Raw genomic sequence first — 26,750 nt, 5'->3', positions numbered from 1 at the left:
ATACTGATACTCCCACAGTGCTAGTGAGTAGCTGGCTGGGGTGGGGCCTGGGTCACATTAGTGCAGGAGAAACCACCTCCTTCTTTCTGGGTCCCAGGTCTCTGACCCTTCTTCCTTCAGGGACCCAGCAGCTGATCCGACCCTTCTTACTCAGGCTCAAGCCTCGGATGCTTTCTGTTTGTCCATCCAGGCCAAGGGGCAGGCTAATGGGCAGCCTGGCCACCACCTTCCCAATTAGCCTCATTGGCCTCTTGCTCATCCTCCTGAGTCTGGGTCACTACCATGGGATGGGGACTGTGAGCACTGTGAGCGGCCTGTGAGTCACTGAGGCCCAGCTATGACAGGGGTCCCAACCCAGGCCTCTCCCTCATCCAAGCTCTGGTAACCATGGTTCCCCACCACCGCCCAACTGTCCCAAGAGCCCCCAGAAAGGAACCCTCAGGTTTTTAGTATGTGGATGTTGCTTCTGAGAAGGGAAAAGGGCTTGCTTGGCGATGGGACACTTTCCTAGGCCTGCGGCAGGCTGGTACTAAGGCAGCAGCTCTAAGGGAGTCCGGGGTGATGGCAGATCTTCAGATCCGAAGCAGGAAGGGAAGACTGAGTAACGGAAGCCAAGGAAACAAGCTGATGGGGGCAACAATGTGAGCCCCAGCAGAGTTGGGGACGGGCAGGGGCAGGGTGCTTCTTGGGGTCAGGAGGGAAAGCTAAAATGTCCACCCTTCTTCCAGTGGAGGGACACTGGGAGGATGGGATCTGGGCAGGCCAGGGAGGGAAGAGCAGAGTGACTGGGTCCCTGGGTGAGAGTGGCCACCCTCGAGGGGGTGGACCCAGGGCAGAGCAGCTGGCTCTAGATTAGGCAATGAGGACCTCGGGAAGGCCAGCCAGGGTAGGGGCTCGTGCCCAGTGGCCTCGGGTCCCCTGCAGCCATCACTGCTGCTGAGTAGACACATGTGATACCTGATTGCTTCAGCCTCCTGCCACACCAAGTTCCCTCAGGCAGCCTCCCCCTCCATCTCTCCTCCTCCCCACAGTGACTCCTGCCCAGAGAATGTCCAGCCCCAGCATAAAGGTCCCGGTGTCCGTGAGCTTCTGTCAGTCTGGAGGCCACACCGTGCACAATGAGCTCCTCTCGGGCACCCAGGATGGGGTGTGTGGGCGGGCACGGGCTGATGGCATTGTTGCTGGCCAGTCTCATTCTACCAGGTAGGAGTCTGGGGCCTTGGGAGAGGGACAGCGTGGAACACAGGGCTAGGTCAGAGCGGCTGGGGGCCATCCAGGGCCTGCAGCACAGGGTCCAGGAGAGGGGCACAGGCTAACTAGGACTGCTCCTCATCCTTGTCTGGACACTTCCTTTGCTCCACGGGGGCTGAGCAGGCAGGCGCTCTGCCTCTGCGCCATCCTCAAGTCCTATGTAAATGTTCTGAGCTTGTTTCTGAAGCCTAGACATAAGGCGACTATCGTCAAACCCCAGGCTCCATCTCAGATCAAATGGCACAGCTTGGAAGTTCTAGATGGGGTGGGAGTGGCGGTAGCCCCGCTAGAAGATAGGATCTAGGTGTCTTATAGGAATAACAATTGCTACCATTTCCAGAACCGCCTTTTACAAGCATTTTAGATGTATTAATTAACTTGCGTTTATTTATTTTATTTTTACTGAGGTTCTGGGAGTTAAGCCCCAGGCCTCATGCATGCATGCTTGTTAAGTGATCTACTATATACTTGGCCCTTTTATATCATATATATATATATGTGTGTGTGTGTGTGTGTGTGTAATTTTTTGACAAGGTCTTGCTTTGTAGCCCAGCCTCCTGAGAGCTAAGACGGCAGACATGCGATTGCAGGCAAGCACCACCACAACGCTCAGCTTAGAGCCTTTTGAAACGCTAGACTGTAGCCAGCCCTTTCCACACACTAATGTTCTGAGACCTGTGTGATAGTTTGCCCTTCCCACTCTGCAGCTCAGGATCCGGAAGGCCTGAGGGGAAGGAAACTGGCTTCAGACTGCAGTTAGAAGCAGGGCATCCAGGATCCTGAGCCCAGGCTGGGCGATGTGTATCCCACACTGAGGGGTGAAGGGACAGGCGGGGAGGGTTTGTTGTGGGGTACACCAGAGCCTTTGGAGATGAGGCTGGGGACTTTGCAGACCACAGCAGACTGGCTGCTGGTGGACCACTCTAACATGAATATTGGTTATGAACTGCCATGTCTCATTCACTGTTTTTGGACACGTGGTCCAGAGAGATGCTATTAAATGGCCTTCCTGGTGGCTGTGTGGGAAGGGCATGACGTTCTTTGCCTCTTTGACTATATCACCCAGAGAAGGTTAGTCACCTGTTGATGTGTGGCTCTGAAGGGGTCGGGGTGGGCAGAACACAGAGGTGAGAGCTTTACAGAGAGACTGAGGCCAAAGGAGTGTGAAGCTAGGAGCCGAGCGTCAGTGGGTGGAGGGCAGAGGAGAGGACAGAGGTCCAGGTCTAAAGACGGCCCAAGGTAGCCAGAATGGGGGCAGCAGGTGCGTGTGATGGCTGGGTGGGAGAGAGGGAGGCTGATGATAGTCATGGGGAGGAGGGTTCCATGGGCTCCCTGGGCTGGGACAGGGACAGCAGGGGTGGCTTAGGGTGCGGTGTCCTGTCACACTGGTACAGGCAGGTTCTGAAGCAACAGATGAGTGCCCCCACATCCTGGCCCCCACCCAAGGTTTGCTGGCCTGGCCAGTGCTGGGACAGGAAGCAGGCACCCTGCTGACCCACTCCTTCTGCAGTCTGGACTCTCACTAGGGAGCTGGCGACAGAGTACCAGCTATGACGGGTGCTCGCCTTCTGTAAGCGGCACCTCTGCCCTTTCCTGTCTCCGCACACCCTCCCCCTCCTCTGGTGGTACCAAACCTACGGTCTTGTGCATGCTAGCCAACGCTCCGCCTATGCCCCCGACCCCTGCTTTGCCTTCTATGTTCTTCTGTTTGGTTCTACGGCCTGACCCGCGATCGTCCTGCCCCCCCTTCACTCTGTCTCGTTCCTGACCGGTGTTTCTGCCCCCCCCAATCTGAAGGGTGCTCCTTTGATGTCCATCATTTCAGAGTTTTACCATCCGTTGTTATCGAAGACATGACCTCTGCCCTCAATCCCCACAGCTAGAACAATAAAACTACCCTGACCCTGTCACCCTCATTTCCTTCACAGACGATAGCCAGTTCTTCCTTTTTCTACCTCTGAACTTGCCTGGGTTCCTCTGTGGAGACAGGGCAGACAACTGGGGGCGGGGAGCCCGTTTCAATCTAGTCCTTACAGACATTACTCTCCTCCAGGAACCTTGGCGAAGAGCATCGGGACGCTCTCAGACCCCTGTAAGGACCCCACGAGGATCACCTCTCCCAACAACCCTTGTCTCATTGGAAAGGCTGGCTCCAGCAGCCTCAGCAGCCACGGTGGATCCAGCAGTTCCCAGGGAGCTTCTTCAGGATCTCTGATCTTTAAACCAGGAACAGGGTATTCCCAGAACCCCTATTCTTCTGGGTCTGGCTCCTTCCAGTCTGGAAGCAGCGGATCTCAGCAAGGAAGCAGCGGATCTCAGCAAGGAAGCAGCGGATCTCAGCAAGGAAGCAGCAGCTCCCACTCCAGTGGCTCCCACTCAGGAAGCAGTGGCTCCCACTCAGGAAGCAGCAGCTATCAGACAGGAGGCAGCCATTACCAGACAGGAAGCAGCAGTTCTCAGACAGGAAGCAGCAGTTCCCGTTGGGTAAGCAGCAGCTCTCAGTCTGGAAGCTCAGGAAGTAGTACCCGGGAGGGACCAGGAAATGGCTCTGCTCTGCCAACCGATGACAGCTCTTCCCGCCAGACCTCAGGCACCTTCCAGTCGGGAGGCTCCTACACTTCCCACAGCTCCGTGGTGTCTAGCAGCATTTCCAACCAGCGGCCCTGTAGCTCCAACGTGCCCGACTCTCCCTGCAGTGGGGGTCCCGTCGTCACACACTCCGGGCCCTACATCTCCAGCTCTCACACCGTCTCGGGCGGGCAGAGGCCTGTAGTGGTAGTGGTGGAGCAACACGGCTCTGGTGGTCCTGGAGGGTTTCAAGGCATGCCCTGTAGCAACGGCGGCCCCTCGGGCAAGCCCTGTCCTCCCATCACCTCTGTCCAGAAACCCTATGGCGGCTACGAGGTGGTGGGTGGCTCTGCCAACAGTTATCTGGCCCCAGGCATGACCTACAGTGGGGGTAAAATTTACCCCGTGGGCTACTTCACCAAGGACAACCCTGTCAAGGGCTCGCCAGGGGCCCCCTCCTTTGCGGCTGGGCCCCCAGTCTCGGAGGGCAAGTACTTCTCCGGCAATCCCATCATCCCCAGCTACAGCTCTTCCAGTTCCAATGCCTACCCAGCCTCGGGCATCGTGTTCCAGCCCGTGGGCAGTGGCGGAGTCCAGCCCTGTGGTGTCGGTTCTAAGGGGCCTTGCTCCGGTTCGAGAATTCAGATCACTTCCAGCAGCTCCTCTACCTCCTTCCAGCCCTGCGGCAGCGGTGCTTCCCAGGGGCCCTGCTCCCCACCAGGCACCGGCTCCATCGGTGGGGGAAGCTCCTCCCTCTCCACCGGCAAAATTGTCCTCCAGCCCTGCGGCAGCAAGTCTAGCTCTCCCGGCTACCCCTGCCTTTCCGTTTCCTCCTCTACACTGAACGGAGGTCTGAATGGCTCTCCTCAGTCTGTCCCCACCGTGGTAGTCAAGCCTTGTGGTCTCAACAGCCCTGGAAAGGTGCCCTGCCGTTCCATCCGGGACATTCTGGCTCAAGTGAAGCCTCTGGGGCCCCAGTTGGCAGATCCGGAAGTTTTCCTGCCACAGGGAGAGCCACTTGACAAGCCTTAAGTCACACAAGCCAGCCATCTCCCAACTGGAAGATGTTTCCTGCCCGCCTTCCAGGAGAGCCCTGTGCCGCAGGCTCTGGTCACCCTTATTCGGCGCCGGCGATGGTGGACTCCGTCCCTTTCTCCTCTCCTGGTGCTGCCCTCCCATTCCGCTGTGGTGCCCTCTCTGCCTGATCACCCACCTTAAAGCTCACTTATTCGGGTTCTTGACTGGGAAGTCCTTGAAACACTCCAAGTCAACCGTGCCTCTGCCCGTTTGCCAAATAAGGCGAGATCCAGCCCATCACCCCGCATTTCTCAGTGACCTCTCCACCCTACCAGACCCACTCCCAACGCACCCGAGCCTCCTCTGCTCGCCATCTGAGCCCCTGTTAGGTTACCACAGATACTGTCCTGTGCGTGTGGACCCCCAGGGCATCGGCAGAGCCTGGCACAGACTCCCGGCTCTCTTGGGATCCTGGACAGGGCTCAATAAACTTTGTGAACTTTGTGCAAACTCTTTGCTTTCCTGGAGTCCTAGGTCCCTTCTCTAGTACCTGGGCAGTACACCTCCTGTGCCTCTGGAGGGCGCATGTTCCCAGTTTCTCTTCGTAATTTGGTTTAGTGTTTTCTGTCTCACGCCTCCTCCCACGGAGAAGGAAAACAATAAATACTGATTGAACTGAGACGTCAGAGTTGCCCGGTGTCCGGATTCTTGCTCTCCACGCCTCACTTCTCAGCTCTATTCCCCTTCTTTTTTCCCCTTCTCTTTTCCTCCAAAAAGCCCTCATTATTTTCTTCTCCCACCTAGGCTTCTCCTTCATTAAGGAGCCTCACCTCTAAACACCGTCCTCTCTGGGAGTCCCTAGAGTCGATCTTGAGTTTCTGGGACGCTGGACCAGCCCAGGCAGATTCCTGGAGACTGAACAGGAGCCTGGGTGTTCTGAGCGCTGGGGGCGGGGAGAGGAAGACAACATCCCAGTGTGCTGCAGTGCACCAAGCCTGGTGACTCACTGGCCTAGTTAACACGGTTCCATGACAGACAGAGCCTACAGTGTCCTCTCTACCTCCTCACCCCTGAGTTGGCTGTGGCAGACGCTAGCGCAGGAAGGGCTGTGGGTGTCCCTATAGGAAGGCCCTTATTCCATGTGCAAGGCTCTCAAAGCTTTTAGAAAGGGAGCTTCCTGCTGCCCCAGTGTCAAACCCATTCCCCTCCTTTTAGGAAGAAGAGAGCAGGTGCCGACCACAGTGGCTGAAGCTTCAAGTTCAGGACCAGAGGCTTCCCAGTGATCAGATGCTCTGGGGCACGCCATCGGAGACAAAGCTCACTCTTCCAATAGAAATCCTTTGCCAAGGGTGCTAATTCACTCTGACAAGTCTCCATTAATCTCCCTCCTACCTCCCACTAGACCCCACCTCTTAAAAGTCCCACATCTCTCAATATCCCCACCCTGGAGACTAGAGAGGAACACCAGCAAAGCGTATGCAAACCATAGCATCTCCATTTAAAACTAGACAAATCACTAATGAGCTCCCATCACCCCAGTGCAACAAGGTTGAAGTCACGGCCCTTTGACTGCATGCCTGGTGACCACAGACACCAGAAAAGAATATCAGATCTCATGTAACTGCTGTTAAGGGAGGTTGTTAGCCTCCATATGTGTCCTGGGAACTGTAGACAGAGTTTCTGCTCCACTCGGTCCCACAGCCATTCAGTCCCAAAGAAACACACAGGGACTTATATTAATTATTAACTGTTTGGCCTCTTAGCTCAGGCTTATTATTAACTAGTTCTTACAACTTACATCAACCCACAATTCTTGTTTATGTTTAGCCATGTGGCTTGGTACCTTTTCTCACTAAGGCATTCTCATCTTGCTTCCTCTGTGTCCGGCTGGTGATTGATTTTGTGCCTTTCCTCTTCCCAGAATTCTTAGTCTGGTTGCCCCACCTATACTTCCTGCCTGGCTACTGGCCAATCAATGTTTTATTAAATTAATATGAGTGACAAATCTTTACAGTGTACAAGAGCATTATCCCACAGCAGGGAACCAAAGTCTGGTCCTCTATAAAAGCAGCAATTACTCTTAACTGCTGAGCCATCTTCCCAGCCCCCCTCCTTCCTTTCTCTCTCTCTCTCTCCTCTCTCTCTTTTTGGTTTTTGATACAGGGTTTCTCTGTGCAACAGCCTTAGCTGGAATTAGCTCTGTAGACCAGGCTGGCCTTGAACTCATAGAGATCCACCTTCCTCTGCTTCCCAAGTGCTGGGATTAAAGGTGTGCACCATCACCGCCCGGACCCCATCTCTTATATTCTCTGGCTACGTCTGACCACCTGCATTAGGCAGAATGTCACCTCCACACCAACACCACCAAAGATGTCACCATCCCAGTGCTTGGAATTTACAAATCTGTCAGGTTACTCCGCAAACGGAAACAGGGCTCCTGAAGTAGTTCAAGTCATTAGTCATCTGACCTTACCATAAACGGATTATCCAGGATTATCCGGGTGGGCCCAGTATAAACACAGTGTTTAACATGTGGGCTTGGGAGGCAGAAGAGGGAGCCAGACGACAGAGTGTGGGAAAAAAACTTGGAAGACAGAGAAGAGAGCATGGGGAGGGGGGTGGGGCCTGGAAACTGAAAACAGCCAGGAGTGGAGTCTCTCTAGAGCGACTGACAGGAGTCAGTCCTTAGATCCCTTGATCTTAACTCAGAAAGACACGTTCTGGACTTTTGTTCTAAACAATGACAGCAGGGCTGGAGAGCTGGCTCAGTGGTTAAGAGCACCTTTGGTTCCCAGCACTGACATCAGGCTCATGGCAACCACCTGTAATTCCAGCTCAAGGAGTCTGACACCCTCTTCTGGCCTCTCTGGGCATTGCACACACATGCATATCCCCCTCCACAGGCACACACACATATCCCCCCCAGGCACACACATGCACATTCCCCCCCCCCCAGGCACACACATGCACATTCCCCCCCCCACAGGCACACACATGCATATACCCCCCCACAGGCACACACACGCATATCCCCCAACAGGCACACACACGCATATCCCCCCCCACAGGAACACACATGCATACCCCCCCACAGGCACACACACGCATATACATAATTAAGAATAAAGTAAGGAATTGGATGGTGGTGGTGCACGCCTTTAATCCCAGCGGTCAGGAGGCAGAGGCAGGTGGATCTCTGTGAGTTCAAGGCCAGCCTGGTCTGCTGAGTGAGTTTCAGGACAGCCAGGGCTACAAAAGAATAGAACAAGGGCTGGAGAGTTGGCTGCTCTTCCGGAGGATGTAGATTTAACTCTCAGGGGGCTGGAGAGATGGCTCAGTGGTTAAGAGCATTGCCTGCTCTTCCAAAGGTCCTGAGTTCAATTCCCAGCAACCACATGGTGGCTCACAACCATCTGTAAAGAGGTCTGGCGCCCTCTTCTGGCCTTCAGGCATACACACAGACAGAACATTGTATACATCATAAATAAATAAATATTTAAAAAAAAAAAAAAGATTTAACTCTCAGCACCCACATGGTGGTCCACAAATGTCTGTAACTTCAGTCCCAGGGGATCCAAAGCTCCCTTCTGACCTGGGTGGGCTCATAATATAGAATAACAAAATAAATAAAATCTACAAAACCGTTTTAAGGGGGCTGGAGAGATGGCTCAGTGGTTAAGAGCATTGCCTGCTCTTCCAAAGGTCCTGAGTTCAATTCCCAGCAACCACATGGTGGCTCACAACCATCTGTAATGAGGTCTGGTGCCCTCTTCTGGCCTGCAGACATACACACAGACAGACTATTGTATACATAATAAATAAATAAATATTTAAAAAAAAACAAAAACAGTTTAAAAATCTTTTACAAGCTTGATTACAGGGGCTTTGACAGCACATGCCTGTCATCCCAGCACTTGGGAGGCTGAGGCAGGAGGATTATATGTCTGAGGCCAGTCTCATAGTGAGACTCTGTCTTAACTTACCCCAACTCCACTCTCCTCAAAGAAAACCAGGCAAAATAGGAAACAAATAAGCAAATGAAACAAAAGACAAAATGAAAACAAAACCCACAATATTACATTGCATTGGGAATCGTCAGCTTGTGGGGCTTTGTTATAGGCTCAGGGGGACAAAGCTCTTTCTCCAGGTTAAGGGCTTCACACAGGAAGAGCACCTCAGATGGGGGAAGTTTTGCACCCCAGGATGTCCAGCTTGTCGGCATCCAGGGGACGATGTGGGGATATATAAACAAGGGGTGCTGGAGTGAGGTTCTAGATCCCAAGAGTCAGCCTGCTGAGTGTTGCTGCTGCCGTGGGAGACGGTGAAGACACCAGCATCCTAAGGCTTGGGTAGAGACAAGCCAGGGCAGGGTTGGGAACTAGGGGTGACCTGTGGACCAGTGCACCTGGGTGAGGAAGGGGCAGGGAGTACAAGGAAAAGAAGCAGGTATGGGAAACACCCAGTTCCTCTGGGACATTCAAGTGACACCTGTTGCCACAGACCGAATCGAGAATGAGGGTGGAATGGGCAGATCTATTGTCTCCACAACCACTGGCCCAGCCTGTTTCTGCTGTCCCCCACCCCACCAACGGGATAAAGCCTGCTGCCTGGAGCCCAGGGAGACTGCTGGAGCCAAGCAAGATGCAGGGCCTTGCAGGTGGGAGCCAGGCTCCCCTGGGCCTGCTCCTGATCTGTCTGTATCTGCCAGGTATGGAGGGCACTGGGGTCCTTGGGAACTGGGATTAGTGAGTAGGTAAAGGCAGGAGTCTGCACATGTGGTCGGGTGTGCAGCTGAATCCCCAGGGAGGTGAGAAGCAGCAAGGGTCAAAGGAATAGCTGGTACCAAATCCTATCCACTGTCTGCTTCATTTTCTCCATTTTTTCCCCGTCAGGCCTCTTTGCACGGAGCATTGGGGCACCAGAGGAGAAAATCTCTCCACATTCTGGAAAACCTTCCTTCGCCAGCCTCTTCAAGCTTGAGACAGCGGGCTTGGGACAGCCTCAGTCCAAGCCTGACCTTGTGAATCACGAACCACCGCGGGTTCTTCCAAGGTTCCCTGGATTCTTACAAGATGGCGCTCTACCTGAGGTGCCCAGCCAGCCTCCCTTCTGGGGAGAGTACCCCATGGAGTTCTGGCTGTCCGAGGAGGACCCTCGGCAAGGGATGGGGGCTGCTGCCGAGGACCGCTTGGAGCGAGCGCTGCCAGAAGCGCTGCCATACCTTTCCAGAGGCAGACCTCTTCCTATGGCTTCCTCCGCATACGAAACTTATGGACCCGAGGACTCAGAGTCTGTACAGCCTGGTTCCAGTCCGCTGAGAACCGAGGCAGAAGCCTTCGCCCAGCACCCGTTCTTGTACTTCATCCACAGATTACTGCCTGGTTTTCCTTGGGGGATTCTAAGTCCCAGTGCATCTTGGGGAGCTGGAGGGGCAGGAACCGGGTGGGGAAGAAGGCCCATGCCATTCCCTTCTGGAATATGGGGTAGCAATAGTCAATTAGCAGGTCGGCACCCAGTAGTCAGTTGGGGGCCCAACGGTCCGTATCCTGCAGGCAACTGGGGGGGTAATGGTCGGTATCCTGCAGGAAGTTGGGGGGGTAATGGCCGTTATCCCGCTGGAGGCTGGGGGGCTAATGGCCGGTATCCTGCAGGAAGTTGGGGAAGTAATGGCCGGTATCCTGCAGGTAGCTGGGGGAGTAATGGCCGGTATCCTGCAGGAAGTTGGGGGGGCAATGGTTGGAATCAGCTTCCTCCTGGAGTCCGTCCTCCTGGTAGAAATCAGCTTTCTCCTGGAGTCCGACCTTCCGGTCCCAATCAGCTTCCTCCTGGAGTCCGACCCCCTGGCTCTTCGGGGAGCCTCCCAAACCCCAGTTTGCAGTGGGAATAGAGCTCAGCAGAAGCTCAGTCAGGCTCAGTCACATGCTTTTCCCTTCTGTCCCCATTTTCAACGCTTCTTCTGTTGATCTACGCTGGTCGCCAATAAACGCAAGCAGTTCTTGAATCTGATGTGTCTCCCTGTCTTTGTTTCTGGGAGTAACGGCAGTGCACCTGGGGCCCCTCATTTCCTAGCCTTCCCCTTGTCTCTCTTGGGTCCCTGTATAGCCCATCTTGTTGTCCCCATCTTTGGGGGAGAAAGATCAAAATCCAGGTACTTGAGAGGGTGGGCCCACTCCACCTTCACCCCTGTCCAGCTGGTGGAATGGCCCTGAAGAGGAAGCATGGGAAAAGAGTTGGGAGTTCACCTGTGGCGGGAGGGAGGGAGGAGGTCCATCCAGCTGGCACCAGGCCAGAAGGGACAAAACCCAAAAACCAAAACAAAACAAAAAACCCAACTCTTCCCATTCACAGAACGCAGGGCCTGGTGAGGTCATGTGGCCCACATTTATCTTTTATTCCCCAGACGGTCAAGATTCTTGGAAATGGAGGGTGCATTGATCTCCTTCACACGCATCATGCATCACTTAGGGCTTTGTGTGCAGAGAGCCGCAGACTTTGAACATCCGCTGAATAAACCTCAGCTCTGATAAAGGACGAGAGAAAAGAAAAGTCAGGCCCCCGAGCCAGCAACCATGGTGGCGGCATCTGCTGCTTTGTTCTCTGGTTCACAGCTCCTTCCTCTGCTTGGGCTATTGTCTCTCCCTCCACTCTCTGGAGTTCCCAGGAGCTCAGCATCCTGGTCCAGGACAGGAGTGAGGGCAGCGGGTGTGTGTGTGTGTGGGGGGGGGTTCTACAAAGGAGAAGACAGCCGTCAGTGGGGACAGACGTGACTGCATTTTCTCCACTGTGTACTTTGCCCTTGTGGTCCAGGTGTGTGTACCCTCTGGACAGCCTGGCATCACCCCAGATCCAGGAGGCTGGGCAACTTGTAGGAGAGAAGCAGGTGGGGCCCAAGGGATGGGAGCCACCTGCCCGAGTGGGACATGCTGTCCTGGTGTCTGTGGTGAGAAATCCTTGTTGGAACACTTCCTCATAAGCCCATCTTTCCCCTATCTGACCACACCTTTCTCTTGTCGCCTCAACCCAACTCTCTTCCCTCCTGGATTCCTGATTTTTCTCAGTCCTGGGGAAGACTATGGGGCTTTTTTTGTTTAAGCTTTTCTTTTTCAACAGATCATTTCAGGCCTGCAAGCTCATTTCTCATTCTAGTTGCCTGCCTTGCTCCGGTCGCTCCTAATGCATTTTTAAGTTATCGGTCTGTGTCACAGACTCACTATAATTGTCCCAGTGAGACAAAGACTTCATCTGTTCGCTGTTGCACCTCCAGGACAGTGTCTGAGCCAGGGCAAGCACTCAGCGAACACCGAATGAGTCAGCAAGTCCTCTGTCTGTCTATCTGTCCGTCCGTCCATCCATCCATCTATCGTCTGTCCATTCATCCATCCATCTGTCCATCCATCGTCTGTCCATCCATCCATCCATCGTCTGTCCATCCATCCATCCATCTGTCCATCCATTGTCCGTCCATCCATCCATCCATCCATCGTCTGTCCATCCATCCATCCATCCATCCATCCATTGTCTGTCCATCCATCCATCAATCCACCCATCCATCTATCGTCTGTCCATCCATCCATCCATCCATCCTTACATCCATCCTTACATCCATCCATCCATCCATCCATCCATCCATCCATCCATCCATCCATCATCCATCCATCCATCCATCCATCATCCATCCATCCATCCATCCATCCATTGTCTGTCCATCCGTCCATCAATCCACCCATCCATCTATCGTCTGTCCATCCATCCATCCATCCATCCATCCTTACATCCATCCTTACATCCATCCATCATCCATCCATCCATCCATCCATCCATCCATCCATCGTCCGTCCATCCAGCTATGCACCTATCCATTCTCATGCACCTGCAGGCAACACTGTACCAAGTGTGGTCTCCAAAGGCCCATGTATTACAGATTTGGTTTCCGTCCTGGCGCCCTTAGGTGGCAGTGGAAGCATTAAGAGCTGGGTTTAGCAGGGAGGACATCAGGTCATTGGGAGGGCTGCTGTTAAATAAGATCAGGGGACTCTGTCCTCTTTTCTCCTTGTTCCCTGGTTTTCCATGAGGTTTGGTTCAGAAGCGTGCTCCCTGATGGCTGCCCAAGACAACTACAGACCCCAAGACAACAGGGATGACCTTCAAAACTGTGGGCTCAAACAAAGCTTTTCTCTGTAAGTTCTCTCAGAAGTGCTACGGTAGCTAACACCCAAGTCTCCACAGGGCCTCATCGGAACTGCTGCCGTGTCCTTCCCGGAGCCTCCTGAATCTGTTCTCGGCTCTCGCAATGTTTCATCACTTCACCCTCGTCATTACCTGTGACGAATGTGTTTTATGATTCGTCTTCACCAACAGAGAAGCAGAGACAGAGTTGTGAAGCAACTCACACAGGTCATGGATGACAGAGGCAGTGACTTCAGCCTCCTCCTCCTCACCCATCCAGGGAGTGTTCGGATACGGATGTAATTAGCAGAAATACCAACTAACTTTTATTATGTGTGCCAGATCATGGTCAGGGTGTTTCACACACATCCTTCCAGCTGATCTCCCCCAGAAATCCCCTCAGCAAGGCGATGCCGTGACCCTTGTACAGGGGAGATACGGAGGCCCAAACAGGGTGGGCCGAGGGCTTGCACGCAGGTTAGGCAACACTGAGGGAAGGGGGTGAAGCTCACCTTAGCAAGTATGGCTGAAAACCCCTAAAATCTGAGACACCAGTGGCAGAGGGTTCTGAGGAGCTGTGGTCAATCACGTCAGAGTGGTCTTTAAAATTTTTATTTTTATGTCTATGAGTGTTTTACCTTCAAAAATGTATGTGCACCATAAGTGTGTGGTACCCAATGAGGTCAGAAGAGGGCGTGGATCTCCTGGAGGTGGAGTTACAGGCAGCTTATTTGGCTTATACTTCCACGTCACAATCTGTCACTGTACTGAATGGTTTTATGTCAGCTAGACACAAGCTAGAGTCACCAGAGAGGAAGGAGCCTCAGCTGAGGCAACGCCTCCATGAGAGCCAGCTGTAAGGCATCTTCTCATTTAGTGATCAATGAGGCCGGGCCCATGGTGGGTGGTGTCATCCCTGTGGGCTGAGCAAGCAAGTCAGTGAGCAGCTCCCCTCCATGCCCCTGCATCAGCTCCTGCCTCCGAGTTCCAGCCCTGCTTGAGCTCCGTCCCGACTTCCTTCGGTAACGAACGGCAAGGCTGAAGTGTGAGTCTGATGAACACTTCTCTCCCCAGCTTGCTTGTTAGGCAGGGCTCTGTTGTAGCAACAGAAAAACCCAAACTAAGACAGTCACGGAGGAAAAGCAGGGCAGGAACTGAAGCTGAGGCCATGCGAGGGGGCTGCCCACTGGCTTGCTCTCCCTGGCTCACTAGGTTCATTTCTTACACAACCCAGAACCACCTGGTCAGGACTGGCACCCGCCACAATATGGCCACAATAGGCTGGGCCTTCCCACGTCAATCATTAATCAATATAATGCCCCCCATAGACTTGCCTGCCGGCCAATCTGTGAACACACCCAAATTCTCTGAGTTGTATACGTTACATGGGACCTGAAGCTCTAGTTACCCACCCACCATCCCGAACCCAACAGGCCTTCACGACCCAGACGGTACCCTGCACCTGACAAACACTCCCATGAGAAAACACACGTTTCTGCTGTCTTCACAAGTTCCTGGAAAGCAAAAGGAGAATGCCAGCCAGCAGATGGAAGCGGGCAGAGGAACAGACGTAGGTGCTGGTCTACAGATAGGCAACATAAAAACCAGACCGCTGGCCCTTCACCGACATGAGGGATGAGTGGAAACAGCCTGGCTGGGCTAGTGAGTCTCGTCACCTCTGTGCCAGTGCCTTCCCGGGTCTCAGCGTTGAACGTGCTTGGTGACTGGGCTCTGTGACCTGGGCCTGGCTGTCTGTAAGCAGGAAATCTCTAGACAATCCCAACACGGTTAGAGAATTGCCTTAGCCTTGGAACACTCAGTTCCCAGTACACTGAGGGTGGAGGGAGTTACTGTCACCCCAGTGAGACCTTCTGACCCTGAAGTTACTGTCACCCCAGTGAGACCTTCTGACCCTGAAGTTACTGTCACCCCAGTGAGAACTTCTGACCCTGAAGGTGGCCCCATACTCCAGAAAGAGCTGAGATGAGTTCCTGGGCCTCTCTTTGAGAGGACACCAGTGTGTTGACCAGGGGGATACAGGATAGATTGGGGACCCTGTGAGATCTTTAACTCACTGTTATCTGCCCAGGCCCCCTGAGAACAGCCCTTGCCCAGTTCTAGGCTACCTGCTTTCTGTTCCTGTGAACTGGTCTATCGGAAGCATTTCATGTAAGATCACACAAAGCTTTATCGTCTGTTAGCACAGTGTTTTCCATGTTTCGTACTTTATTCCTTTCTTGTCAGATTTATCGTGATTATTGAGTGAGGGTCTTGCTATGTAGACCATCCAGGCTGCCCTTGAACATGTGATGGTCCACCCGTCTCTGTCTTCCTCATGCTAGGATTAAAGACCTGCACCACCACGCCAGCTTAGAATAGAATTCTTCTTTTTAGGTACACAGATTTCAGAGAGGTTTTTAAAAACTTGCAGCCTCTGTCTTCTGCTCATACAAAGTATTTTAGAGTCTCCCTTGGGCCGTCAAGATGACACATCGGGTAACTTAGGTAACAGATGTGACCTAAGTTCAGTTCCGCGGACCCTCGTGGTGGAGGGAGGGGACTGACTCCTGAAAGTGGTGTATACATGTGTGTCAGTGTACCACGCGCATGCAGGTACCTGTGGAGGCCGGAGGAGGACACAAGATCAGGGAGAGCTGGAGTTACAGGCAGCTGTGAGTCCCCCGATGGAGGTGCCGCAACTGACCTGGGGTCCTTCCATTGGGGTCCTCGCATTGGGGTCCTCGCATTGGGGTCCTCCCGTTGGGGTCCTCCCGTTGGGGTCCTCGCATTGGGGTCCTCCCGTTGGGGTCCTCGCATTGGGGTCCTCCCACTGGGGTCCTCCCGTTGGGGTCCTCGCATTGGGGTCCTCCCACTGGGGTCCTCCCGTTGGGGTCCTCGCATTACCCGTTCTCAACTGCCGAGCTGTCTTCCGACCCCACATTTACTATTTCAGACAATTTCTTGGAATGGTGAAGGGCCTGTGAGGGATAAGTGTGGGTGACCGAGGAAATAGATCGGGGTGCCCTCAGAAGGGAGCTTCCGTAGGGAAAATGTACTATGTGCATTCAGGACAGCTGCGGTGCCTGAAGCTTGCCAGGGGCCGACTCCTGCGCCATGGGAGGAAGTGACTCCTCAAATGTTTCTGTGGGGCTCAATCTCGGGCGTGCAGGAGGGAGGTGCCTCTGTGTAATTATTAAATTTGTTTCCTGTTTGTTCCCTTCTTTCTCACACGGGGAGCCCCGTGACTCCTGCCTGGAGCTTAGGCAGCCTCCTAATTTTCTCTCAGGGACAGGCTCCGTCAAGGCCAGTCCTCCCAGCTGGCCATCACACCCTGTTAGACTAGCTGGCTGCAGACTCGGAGCTCACACAGAGGGTCAGTCCTGGGCAGCCACTGTCTGGACCGATTTTGTGCCTTATCCTCGCCTTGGGCAAGGATGGACGTCAGGAATGGCGTTCAAAATGTTTGAGTTAAAGAATCAGTCTATAAACTGCAGGTCCCTGCCCGCTGACCCGCCTGCTGACCTAGCCAGTGACTTGGCCTTAAAGCCGGGTCACTCTGCACCCTGCCCCGGTCACCCGCCCACCTCTTCCTCTGTCTAATCAATGGTCCATCCACCCACTAGATTCTAGTTCACAAAGTCTGGGGAGCCTTGGGGGGGATGGGAAACGGGGATCAAAGGGAAAACTAAAGAATCTGAATTGTCCCTGGTGTTTTAAAAAAATATTAGCGCTGGGAGGATGGCTTATTGGTAAGCTGCTTGCTTCACAGGGGTGAGCTTGATCTCCATCATACGCATTAAAAACTGGGTGTTGGGGCTGGAGACGGCTCAGCAGGTAAGAGCACTGGTTGTTCTTCCAGTACCCACATGCATCTTTAACTCTAGTTCCAGGAGACCCAGTGTCCTCTTTGGGCCTCCATGGGCACTGGGCATGCACATGGCACACATATATGTAAAATAAAAATAATGTTGTTTTTTTTAAGTTGACTGTAATGGAGAGTGATTTTTGCAAACCCCAGCACTGGGGACCCTGGGGTCCCCGGGGCTCACTGGCTGGCCATCCTGCCCCAGATCCCAATGAGAGATGCTGTCTCGGAATACGAGGTGGATGAGGAGCGCTTCAGGAGGAACCACGTCTGAGGTTGCCCTCTGCCTTCAGGCCCATGTGCATCTGCATACACAGTCAAGTATTAACTTAAAATCTCTTTGTTAACAATTCAAGAGTACCTACTAATTCAGCAAGAGCAGGGGTCTATGTCTGCAGCTGCAGGACAGACTGGAGAGACCCCAGGGAGGAGCAGGTAAATAAAAGCGTCTAGACCATAGGCTGGCCTTGCCCTCCTCACTCTATTCAGAGGCTTGAAGGTGGGCCAAGGGCACCTGGCATCTTACACAGGGCAGACCCCACCTGTCTTTTCAACCCCTAACTTTGTTCTTTCTCAAGAGCCATGCAGAGTGGTTTGCCATGAGAGCAGAACAACCAAACAGACAAGCCCATGCATCTGCAGGTGACTCACAGGTGAGTGTCCTGACCCCTGGCCACCTCCCCACGCTCATGCTACCTTTCTCATGACTTTGAATAATTACAGCTCTGGTAATGGAACTAATGGGCCAGGCATAAGCTCTCCACCTCAGTTTCCTTATCCGTGAAATGGGGACAGTCAGAGCTCCTACGTAATAGGGCTTTCGGGAGGAAGCCACCCGACATTAACACGTTAGAGGCTCAGCACGGGGTCGCACTGGCTTTAGATGTTAAATCAAGGCTCGTGTAAATGATCCTGTGATCTTCTGCCCCAAGTATTCCCCTCTCTGACTTTGACTTTATGGTCATCATTCGGAGGGTCTGATTGGCAGCTTTCCCAGGTCGCTTGCACCCCGGACAATGGGTGAAAACATTTTACCTTGGTAGCTAAGTGGCCAGGCACTGGCGACCCAGCAATAATCCTGAGTTCGACTCAGTTTCTTTTCTGGCTGCGGAGGTGAGAGTCTCGGGACGATGTTGCCGCTCTGCCGTAGAGGCTTGCGGTGTAGCCCTGTGGCTTTAGAAGGCAAGACCACGTGTGATTTGTAAGCCTTCCAGGGGATGGCACTGACCAAGGGACCAAGCCTGAGGCAGCAGAGCCCTGAGCAGGGAGGCCATGGTACGGGCGCACTTCGCGGCTGGCGGGACATAAGACTCCCGTCTTGGCAGGGATGAAATGATGAGTCGCGGGACTCGCTTAGCGGAGCTGCTGTTCCAGCCATTGCCAAGGCTATAATCATTAATTTTCCCCATTGCCAAGGCTATAATCATTAATTTCCCCCATGGCTATTCGGTAAGAGCAGGTGTGGTGACCTGCGCTTTAAAAAAAGCGCCTGTCGTCCCGGGCCCCGCCACTAGAGGGCAGGCTCTGCCCGCCGAAGGCGGCACCGTGGGCTGACACTATGGGGGTATCCAGAACCCAGGCATGTGAGTGTTTCAAAATACCAGCCGTTGGTCTCCCCGTTTGCCCATTCTTTCCCTCATAATCCGTGGTGTCTCGCGGACACAGCTTCTTTCCTATAACTCAGTCACAATGAAGCTTACCTATCTCCGCTCCCCCCACCCCGCCCCGTCCCTTCCCCCAAGAAAATCCAATGCTTTTACTCTTTGAAGGTAAAATAGCCATTCAGACTTCTCCTTTAGGCCAAAGAGGAATAAATGACTCACTTTTCACTCCTGCAGACTTTGTTTCTGTTTGTTTGGAGACAGTCTTACTAGGTAGCTGAAGCTGGCCCCGACCCCCTGACCTCTGCAGTACTGGATAGCAAGTGTGCACCACCGTGCCTGGCTTTCTCCAGAGCTGTGGGCTCCGGGCCTCATCTGATTTCCCAGGGCTACTCTGGTGAAGGATGGTTAGAAGGAGCTCGGCCTTTGGCAGTGTCCACCGCAGCCTGCAGCCCAGAACCGCGGGGGCGGAGCCTCTGGGATTCCGGGCTGAATCTAGCAAGGGCCCCAGCAAGAGCGAGCTCTGGCCTCCAAAGCCCCTGCCGCTGCGGTGGGACCCACGGCTCATTTATTTCCTTTGCTGTCTTGCTTTCCTCTTTTCTGTCACTTCCTGCTGTCTGTCCTGGACAGAATATTGTATTGCCACAACCGTGTTTAGCGTCCCAGGAATCAAATTCAGGTCGTCAGGCTTGCCAGCAAGTGCCTTCACCCACTGAGTCATCTTGCCAGCGCCTTAACTAATTAAGTTTTGTTTTGAAATCATGTCTTGGTTTATTAACTTACTGGATGTCTGGAGCATTTTTCTAATAATGTTAGTACAGGCTTTAGCTTTTTCCACTTGAATACTCTTGTTTGAATGGGAAGTCTTAAAAATTTATTTATTTTGCGTGTGTGTGTGCACGTGCATGTATGTGTGCATGTTTATGTGTGTGTGTGTGTGTGTGTGCATGTGTGTATATGTGCATGTGTGTGTGTGTGTGTAGGTCATAGGACACTAGGAAGAGGCTGGGTTTCTCCTTCCATCATGTGGGTTCTGGGGATTAAACTGGACTTCTGAGGCTCGGCAGCCAGCTAGCTCCTCTGCCTGCTGAGCCATCTTCCATACCCACCTGAGAAATGTTTATGTCATCCCGAGTTTATGAGTATGAAAAATAGGCATTCAAACCAAACACATAGGCAGTAATTTACAAATTTATAGAAGGTAGGCATAGAAATCAAACATTCATAGTAACAAGTTTATCTTAAAAGACTTGTTTTGTATATGTAACTTTACTCCTTATTTACTTATTTAGAATAGAGCAGAGAGCACGTTGGCGAGATGGATTCGGTAGCTTGTCTAACCTAATGCTGTCTGGAGATGGACTAATTGATAATTACGTTCTGAGGAATGACAAGGAAATATTAAGTGTTTGCTTTCCATCATGAAACTGTCATGATCTGTAAGAGCAGAAACAGTGTATATAGAGAGAAAACAGTGCGGTTCGTCACGTAGAAGAGCCTGCAACATGAGCGTCGGTCTTTCATGGTCTTTCATGCAGCCTTTGTTGGTCTTTCCGACAGTGAGCTCAGGTTTGAACACTGTGTGCTCCTGCCAAGGCTGCATTGGGATGCCAGCATGCAGCAGCACAGACTAGAAGCATCCTAGTTCGCTAGGTCTTCGATTTTGAATTTATTTGTGGGAATTTTGCATTCTGAAATCTTTTATTGTTGAAAATGTTCCTGACGCCCGCGATGCACGGTTTGAAAACCTTGGAGCTCAGAATCTTCACAGTTGGCGAAGGCATGGCGCACTCTTCCCACCAGGTGGCGCTGTTGGATCGTTCAAGACGTGAGAGACCGGACCACCTCCATCCCTCCTGGAGCATTGAACATCTCCTTTCTCTGTATTCTCTTCCAATGAGTGTACACACACACACACACACACAGACACACACACACACACTATATTTATTAGCACACGTGGCTTTCTGGGACAGCTCTATAATAAATTTTGCAATGGAAAAGCTTTGAACAACAGTTAGAAAAAATGTATAGGTTCAGCAATAGTTAACATACTCCAGTCTTGAAACAAATTTTCACATTGTTTTATCTTATCACTTTTAAAGAGTTACAGGATTGTCTGAGTGTGGTGGCGCCTGCCTTTAATCCCAGCACCTGGGAGGCAGAGGCAAACTTTGATTTTGAGGGCAGCCTGGTCTACAGAGTGAGTTCCAGGACAACCAGGGCTGTACAGAGACTCTTGTCTTTAAAAAAAAAATGGGGTTGGGGGAGACTCATAGGATGGATCAGTAATGTCCTGTGCCTAGCAAAATTACACTATCTTAGGAAAGTTATGAAACACACCATATTTTAGTTGGTATTTGTTATGGGGATCCCTCAGGCTCTAACAGGGGAGAGGGTACTCCTTCTTTTTCTGCTGTCCAGTTTCCTGATTAACATGTGATGGTCATGTCTGAACTCTCTCCAGATAATGACCATCCTCTCCACCCTGTGTCCCCCATGGTTAGGACGGAGCCTGAAACATTGTGCCCACACCATGGCGTGATCCCCCTGTGGTACACACACGCAGTGATCCCCCTGTGGTCCACACACGCAGTGATCCCCATGTGATCCACACACGCAGTGATCCCCCTGTGATCCACACATGCAGTGATCTCTGTGATCCACACATGCAGTGATCTCCCTGTGGTCCACACACGCAGTGATCCCCCTGTGGTCCACACATGCAGTGATCATCCTGTGGTCCACACACGCAGTGATCCCCCTGTGGTCCACACATGCAGTGATCATCCTGTGGTCCACACACGCAGTGATCATCCTGTGGTCCACACACGCAGTGATCATCCTGTGATCCACACATGCAGCGATCCCCCTGTGGTCCACACATGCAGTGATCATCCTGTGGTCCACACACGCAGTGATCCCCCTGTGGTCCACACATGCAGTGATCATCCTGTGGTCCACACACGCAGTGATCATCCTGTGGTCCACACACGCAGTGATCCCCCTGTGGTCCACACACGCAGTGATCCCCCTGTGGTCCACACACGCAGTGATCCCCCTGTGGTCCACACACGCAGTGATCATCCTGTGGTCCACACACGCAGTGATCCCCCTGTGGTCCACACCATGCATCTCTCTCTCTGAGTAATGGTGACAAAAACTTCCCCTGCAGAAGGTCAGAGAGGGGAGCTGAAAACAGCCTAGATTGCAGGGTTTTACAAAAGATAGCCATGAGCCACCCTGCATGAGGTATGGACTTTGAGTACAGCAGACATGAAGACTCAAGTCATATAAGCCATTAAATGGATTCTGCCCTTGGTAAGCTTACCACGTGGCTAGAGCGCCACCCACACCTCACTTCGGGATCAACCTCCTTCCTGTACTGCCTTGACTATTGGCAGGCAGAGATTCTGCCTGGAATGTCTCTCTTCTGAAGGGTATGCCCTGCTGGCAGGAGACGTCGCTCGCTGTCAGGACACCTGCCTTCCGGAGCAGCCTCAGTTGTGGGGTCTGCTCTTCATTCTTCCCCCAGGTCTCAGTAGGGCACTGACGGGAGTGCTTCTGGAGTTTGGAGCCTCGTCTGCGTTTCCTCATCTTTAATTACTGATCTGCCTCTGGCAGAGCCTAGAAACACAGCCGAGAGGTGGCTCATTAATTAAGAGGGCTTACTGCTCTTCCAGAAGTCCTAGATTTGGCTAGCAGCCCCTGTTGGGCCCATCACAACACCCTATAATCACAGCTCCAAGGGATACAGTGCCCTCTTGTGGCCGACACAGGCAACTGCAGTCATATGCACACACCTCTCATGCACATAAATAAAAAGTAAATATAAAATCCAAAAACAAAAGCAAGTTAACTTCATGGGTAATTTTAAAAATACAGTTGAGGAGGAGAGGTGTCATCTGTGTGCACAGAGATCCGGGACCTCGGGCCTCAGCCATTGGAGACTCTCAAATCTCAAGAGCAGCTGTCTTTCACTTGGACTCTGGCCAAGCCTGAGGGGACACAACCCACAGAGCATGGCGGATCCCATTAGCAGAAGGCTCACCGAGTCCTGGGTATCTGGAAGAGTGGTGGGAATCAGGAGAGGACCAGACTGCACCATGGAAAAGACAGGGCTCTGAAAACGACGCCATGGTTTGAAACCTGTGGACGGCACTGCGGTCAGCTCCAGACAGGAGGATTCGTGTAAGCGGAGACATCTACAGTGCGCCGGAGAGGAAGCCGAGAGGCTCAAGACTCCCGTGCACCTTACGGAAGCTGATGGGCTCCTGGCTTCCAGGAGGTGTTGCCTGATACACTTGTAAATATCCAAGAATGTGGGAATGTCCAGACACCACTGCCAAAGGGAAGAGATAGTCTTTATGGGTGGTGGAGATCTTTTCCGCTGGAGTTTTTGAAACATGTTTTATTTATTTATTTTTTAAGGTTTTACTTTTTAATTTTGTGAATGTCTGTGCACACAGGTGCATGCAGGTGCTGCTGATGGCCACCAGAGGGCAGCAGTCCCCATGAGCCTGAGTTAGCTAGGTGGTTGTTATTGCCCATGTGGGTGCTGAGAATTGAATGAACTTGGCTCCTGTGCAAGAGCAGCAAGTGCCTTTACCACTGAGCCATCTCTCCCGCCTTGATTGTCTTAAATTTAGTGCACTTCTTTACTGCCTTAATGTATATCACTTCCTAAAATGAGTCCTACAGTCTTACTTAGAAACTGCAACATGCATGCACCAGGCCATGGCTACCGCCAGTCGGGTTCAAAGCCCCTGCGTTGTTTTTTCTCTTTAAGTATTTATTATTTTTATATGCACGAGTGTTTGCCTGCGTGTGTATGTCTGCACACCACATGTGTACCCAGTGTTCAAGGAACCCAGAAGAGGAGTTACAGATGGTTGTGAACCTTAGTGTGGATGCTGGGACCCGAACCTGGGTCCTTCCCAAAAGCAGAGTGCTGCCCTTATTTCCCGAGCCATTCTCTCCAGCCTCAGAGTTCTGTTTTATCCCTTAACAGTGTGTGTCTACCAAGCAGCATTTAGCGCCCTGGCATAGAGGTTGCTCTTGTGTAGTGAATAGGAAGGGATTACACAGAGGACCTTAGGAAGACCGAGTGAGCAGGTGCAGAGCCTCGGGCAGTGTCACACAGAGCAATGCTCGTCCCCGTGTTCACCTGTTCTGATGTTGGGATCACGGGTCTATAAACCTGTCACTGGGTTTCCAGGCACTTTACCCAGCAAGTAGCTCTAATTGCCAATCAAAACCTTACATTCTTCTTGTTTATTTATTTTTATTCAGAAACTGTTTTTAGTCAGGCGTAGTGTTGCATGCCCTTTAATCCCACTGTAGCACGGATTCTAATTGGTCTAAATAATAAAAACCTGGAGTTGACGATCAGGCGGGAGAGTGAAAAGATCAGAGAAGCAGAGCGTTGGCCTCTAGTTCTTACATCTGCTTCAGACCAAAGAATGATCCTGTTCCTTCAAATTCACAGACTGAACCCTGAGCTCCCGTCTGCTCCCACCTTATATTCCCCTCACCTCTTTAGATCTCATTCTATCTAGGTAAACAATCTCCCAGGTGATAGCGTTCACTTCTGGTGTTTGTCTTAGGTACATGGGCCCACATGGCCATCCAAGTACGCTGGAGGGTCCCGAGTACCCTCCAGTACCACATGGGAAGGTTGGAAAGTAGCCTCAGACGTACATGGTGTCCAGTGACTTACAATTAAAGAGAAGGAAACCTTCTGCAATTAAAATGGGAACCCTTGAGCATTTCCAAGGCTGCTGGTCGCGCAGTGCCCTGGGTTTCCTCCCAACACTAAACAGCTCAGATCATTTTTTTCCTTCCACGTTAAGCACTTCAAGTACTTCATACTGCAAAGACCCATTTTCCTCTGTGTGTGTCTCAGGTTCTGATTGAAGAAGCTATCCCGAGATATTTACTGCAATTGGGAAGGTGTTTCCACAAGCTCTTAGCCAGAGTTGTCACCTGGCTGTTAGCCACGCCACCAATCCCAGTGACGAATGTTTTCATACTTGGCTTTGGAGATCACACCTTCCTAATATTTCTGAAGCGGGTTGTAATCCTCCCCAGCAGGGCTGCGGAGCAGGCCGCACGAGGGTCTCACACACTGCTGCTGGGACTCAGCCCTTGATTATTTTATCCAGCATAGCGGTGGTTAGTGCTGACTGTCTACTCCGCAGGGTCTAAATTCACCTAGAGATAACCCCCGGACACAACTGTGAGGGACTGCCTGAGAAGGTAAGACCCTGAGAATGTAGGGATTATCTTTTTATTTTTATGTGTATTGATACTATGGATACTTTGTGTCGGTGGGGGCCAGCAGGGGACGCCGGATGTCCTGGAACTGGAGCCACTCTTGTTGTGAGGTTCCTGGGAATAAAACCTGGGTCCTGTGGAAGAACAGCCTGCTGAGCTGACTCTCTAGCCTTTCACCAAATTTTCTTAATTCTGTGTTTCCAAACCTTGCTTTCCATCGTTATCAGAGGCGCTCATCACGAGGCGCCCGTGCCTCTCCACCTGTTGCCTCTCAGCTCTGAATCTGTCTTCTCACAGCCGCGTCCTTTGCAGCCAGCGCAATTTAAAGTTTTGCCAGCAGAGGGCGCGGGAAGTACGCGGCCCGAGGAAAACGGTGGCTGCAGTTGGGGGTCAGTGAAGCAACATTCAAGGGTCTCGGTCCCAGCTGCGTGCCAAGGGCACGCCTTCCCTCCACGCACTGGCCTCGGCCACCGGTCCCCTCCAGACTGTACCCCAGGATAGAAGGGATGTCGTCTGTCAGCCAGGGCCTCCTGCCGCCCGCCCTGAGTTCTGGTGCAGAATTGAGAGGCAGCGCCTTCCACATTTGCCTTTGCAGGGGTGCTCTCACTCAGCCCGGGAGAGCTTCTGGGTTGTCCTTACTTGGCTGTAGCTGCTCCCGCATTGCTTACTAAGCCACAGTCTCTGTCAAATACTCAGGTTACGGGTTGACTCCTGTCTTCTGACTGTACCTTGAATCCTTGGCCGACATCTTTTTGTTTGATTGGTTTTTGGATTTGGGGTTTGTTTTTTTCATGTTTATTTTCATTTTATGTGTGTGAATGCTATGTCTGCTTGTATGTATGAAAATCACGTGTGTGCCTGGTGTCCACGGACGGCAGAAGAGGTAGTCGGATCCCCTGGAACTGGAGTTAGTGACAGTGTGAGCCACCTTGTGTGTGCTGGGAGCCAAACGTTTGCCTGTCCTCTGGAAGAGCAGCCAGTGCTCTTAACCTCTGAGCCATCTCTCAAGTCTCAGATTATTTTAGAAATCGTGTGTGTGTGTGTGTTGTCCAAGGACACTGTTTGAATATTAGCTCTCTGTTTATACCACGTGGGCCCCAGAGATAGAACCCAGGTCACCAGGCATGGGGGGGAGCAAGCATCTTTATCAGCTGAGACATCTCCCCAGCTCCAGATTTGGGGGTTCTTGAGACATTCTCAGGTAGCTCAGCAAGCCTCCACCTCACCATGGAGTTGAAGATGATCTCAAACTCCTGACCATCCTGCCCCTGCCTCCTAGGTGCCGGGGTTACAGGCACGTGCTACCCTGGCTGCTCTGCAGCAGACATTTTGAGCCAAGGTCTGGGTGTGGTCCGGGCATTGCATTGGGTGGAACTGATTCTGTAGAAGAAATCGTTGGTATTCAGTCTCTGCTGAGGTGTAGGAGAAAATCCCTCATAACTAAATATTTTATTTATTTTTGATACAAGATCTCACTTTGCAGCACAGGCTGGCCTGGAACTTCCAGGGATCCTCCTGCTTCAGCCTTGCAAATTCTAAGAATATTAGCACACATCATTAAATAGACAAAAATTTATGTAGATATGCTAACCACATATTAAGATCTAAAAAGAGCAAAAAGGACGACGGGGTGCCAGAGGGGAGAAAGACTGGGGAAACCAAAGAAAGGATGGGTTACTTGAAGGAAGGTCCCTGTGGGGCAGGAATTCAGACTGAAAGAACTGGCTTGTGGGCTGGTGTAGCTGAGAGGGTGGGACGAAGCTGTAATAGGAAAGCTGTGCCCCTGCAGTTAGGCACCAACTGCTGCCCCTGGAGTCAGCGGAGGCTGCTTAGCTGCAGGCCTTTGCCTGTGCTGAGGAGACTAATAAAATGGGAAGAAACCTAAGCCCCGGTCTGCTCTCCTCCTCAGCCAAGCCAACTAGAGGAGAGTGTTTGAAGCAAACAGTAGCCCAGTCCCCATTGGGAGACCCCACAGAAGGCTCTGTGCGTCTGCGCATGTCACTGGC

At 52.2% G+C, this 26,750-nt stretch overlaps 2 protein-coding genes across 2 annotated transcripts; both read left to right on the top strand.

Moving 5' to 3' along the window:
* The first annotated feature begins 1,118 nt into the window (after nucleotides 1-1,118).
* On the top strand, nucleotides 1,119-5,483 carry Cdsn (corneodesmosin). Its single transcript, XM_075979332.1, has 2 exons — nucleotides 1,119-1,203; nucleotides 3,305-5,483. The coding sequence occupies exons 1-2, from the start codon at nucleotides 1,119-1,121 to the stop codon at nucleotides 4,849-4,851; spliced, it is 1,632 nt and encodes a 543-aa protein (XP_075835447.1). The 3' UTR covers nucleotides 4,852-5,483.
* Nucleotides 5,484-9,477: 3,994 nt separating this feature from the next.
* C7H6orf15 (chromosome 7 C6orf15 homolog) lies at nucleotides 9,478-12,112 on the top strand. Its single transcript, XM_075978699.1, has 5 exons — nucleotides 9,478-9,544; nucleotides 9,729-10,340; nucleotides 10,422-10,542; nucleotides 11,644-11,776; nucleotides 12,101-12,112. Exons 1-5 carry the CDS (start codon nucleotides 9,478-9,480, stop codon nucleotides 12,110-12,112), a joined length of 945 nt encoding a protein of 314 aa, XP_075834814.1.
* The last annotated feature ends 14,638 nt before the right edge of the window (nucleotides 12,113-26,750 follow it).

The sequence above is a fragment of the Microtus pennsylvanicus genome, chromosome 7 (genome assembly GCF_037038515.1).
Source record: "Microtus pennsylvanicus isolate mMicPen1 chromosome 7, mMicPen1.hap1, whole genome shotgun sequence".
NCBI lineage: Eukaryota > Metazoa > Chordata > Mammalia > Rodentia > Cricetidae > Microtus > Microtus pennsylvanicus.
This window is presented reverse-complemented; position numbering and strand designations above follow the sequence as displayed.

Bases quoted from the DNA above. Each gene is read 5' to 3' on its own strand.
- C7H6orf15 (XM_075978699.1), top strand. From the start codon at position 9,478: ATGCAGGGCCTTGCAGGTGGGAGCCAGGCTCCCCTGGGCCTGCTCCTG. The intron at 9,545-9,728 runs GTATGGAGGGCA...TTTCCCCGTCAG, and splicing joins GATCTGTCTGTATCTGCCAG to GCCTCTTTGCACGGAGCATT. The intron at 10,341-10,421 runs GTCGGCACCCAG...GGTATCCTGCAG, and splicing joins TAGCAATAGTCAATTAGCAG to GAAGTTGGGGGGGTAATGGC.
- Cdsn (XM_075979332.1), top strand. From the start codon at position 1,119: ATGAGCTCCTCTCGGGCACCCAGGATGGGGTGTGTGGGCGGGCACGGG. The intron at 1,204-3,304 runs GTAGGAGTCTGG...ACTCTCCTCCAG, and splicing joins GGCCAGTCTCATTCTACCAG to GAACCTTGGCGAAGAGCATC.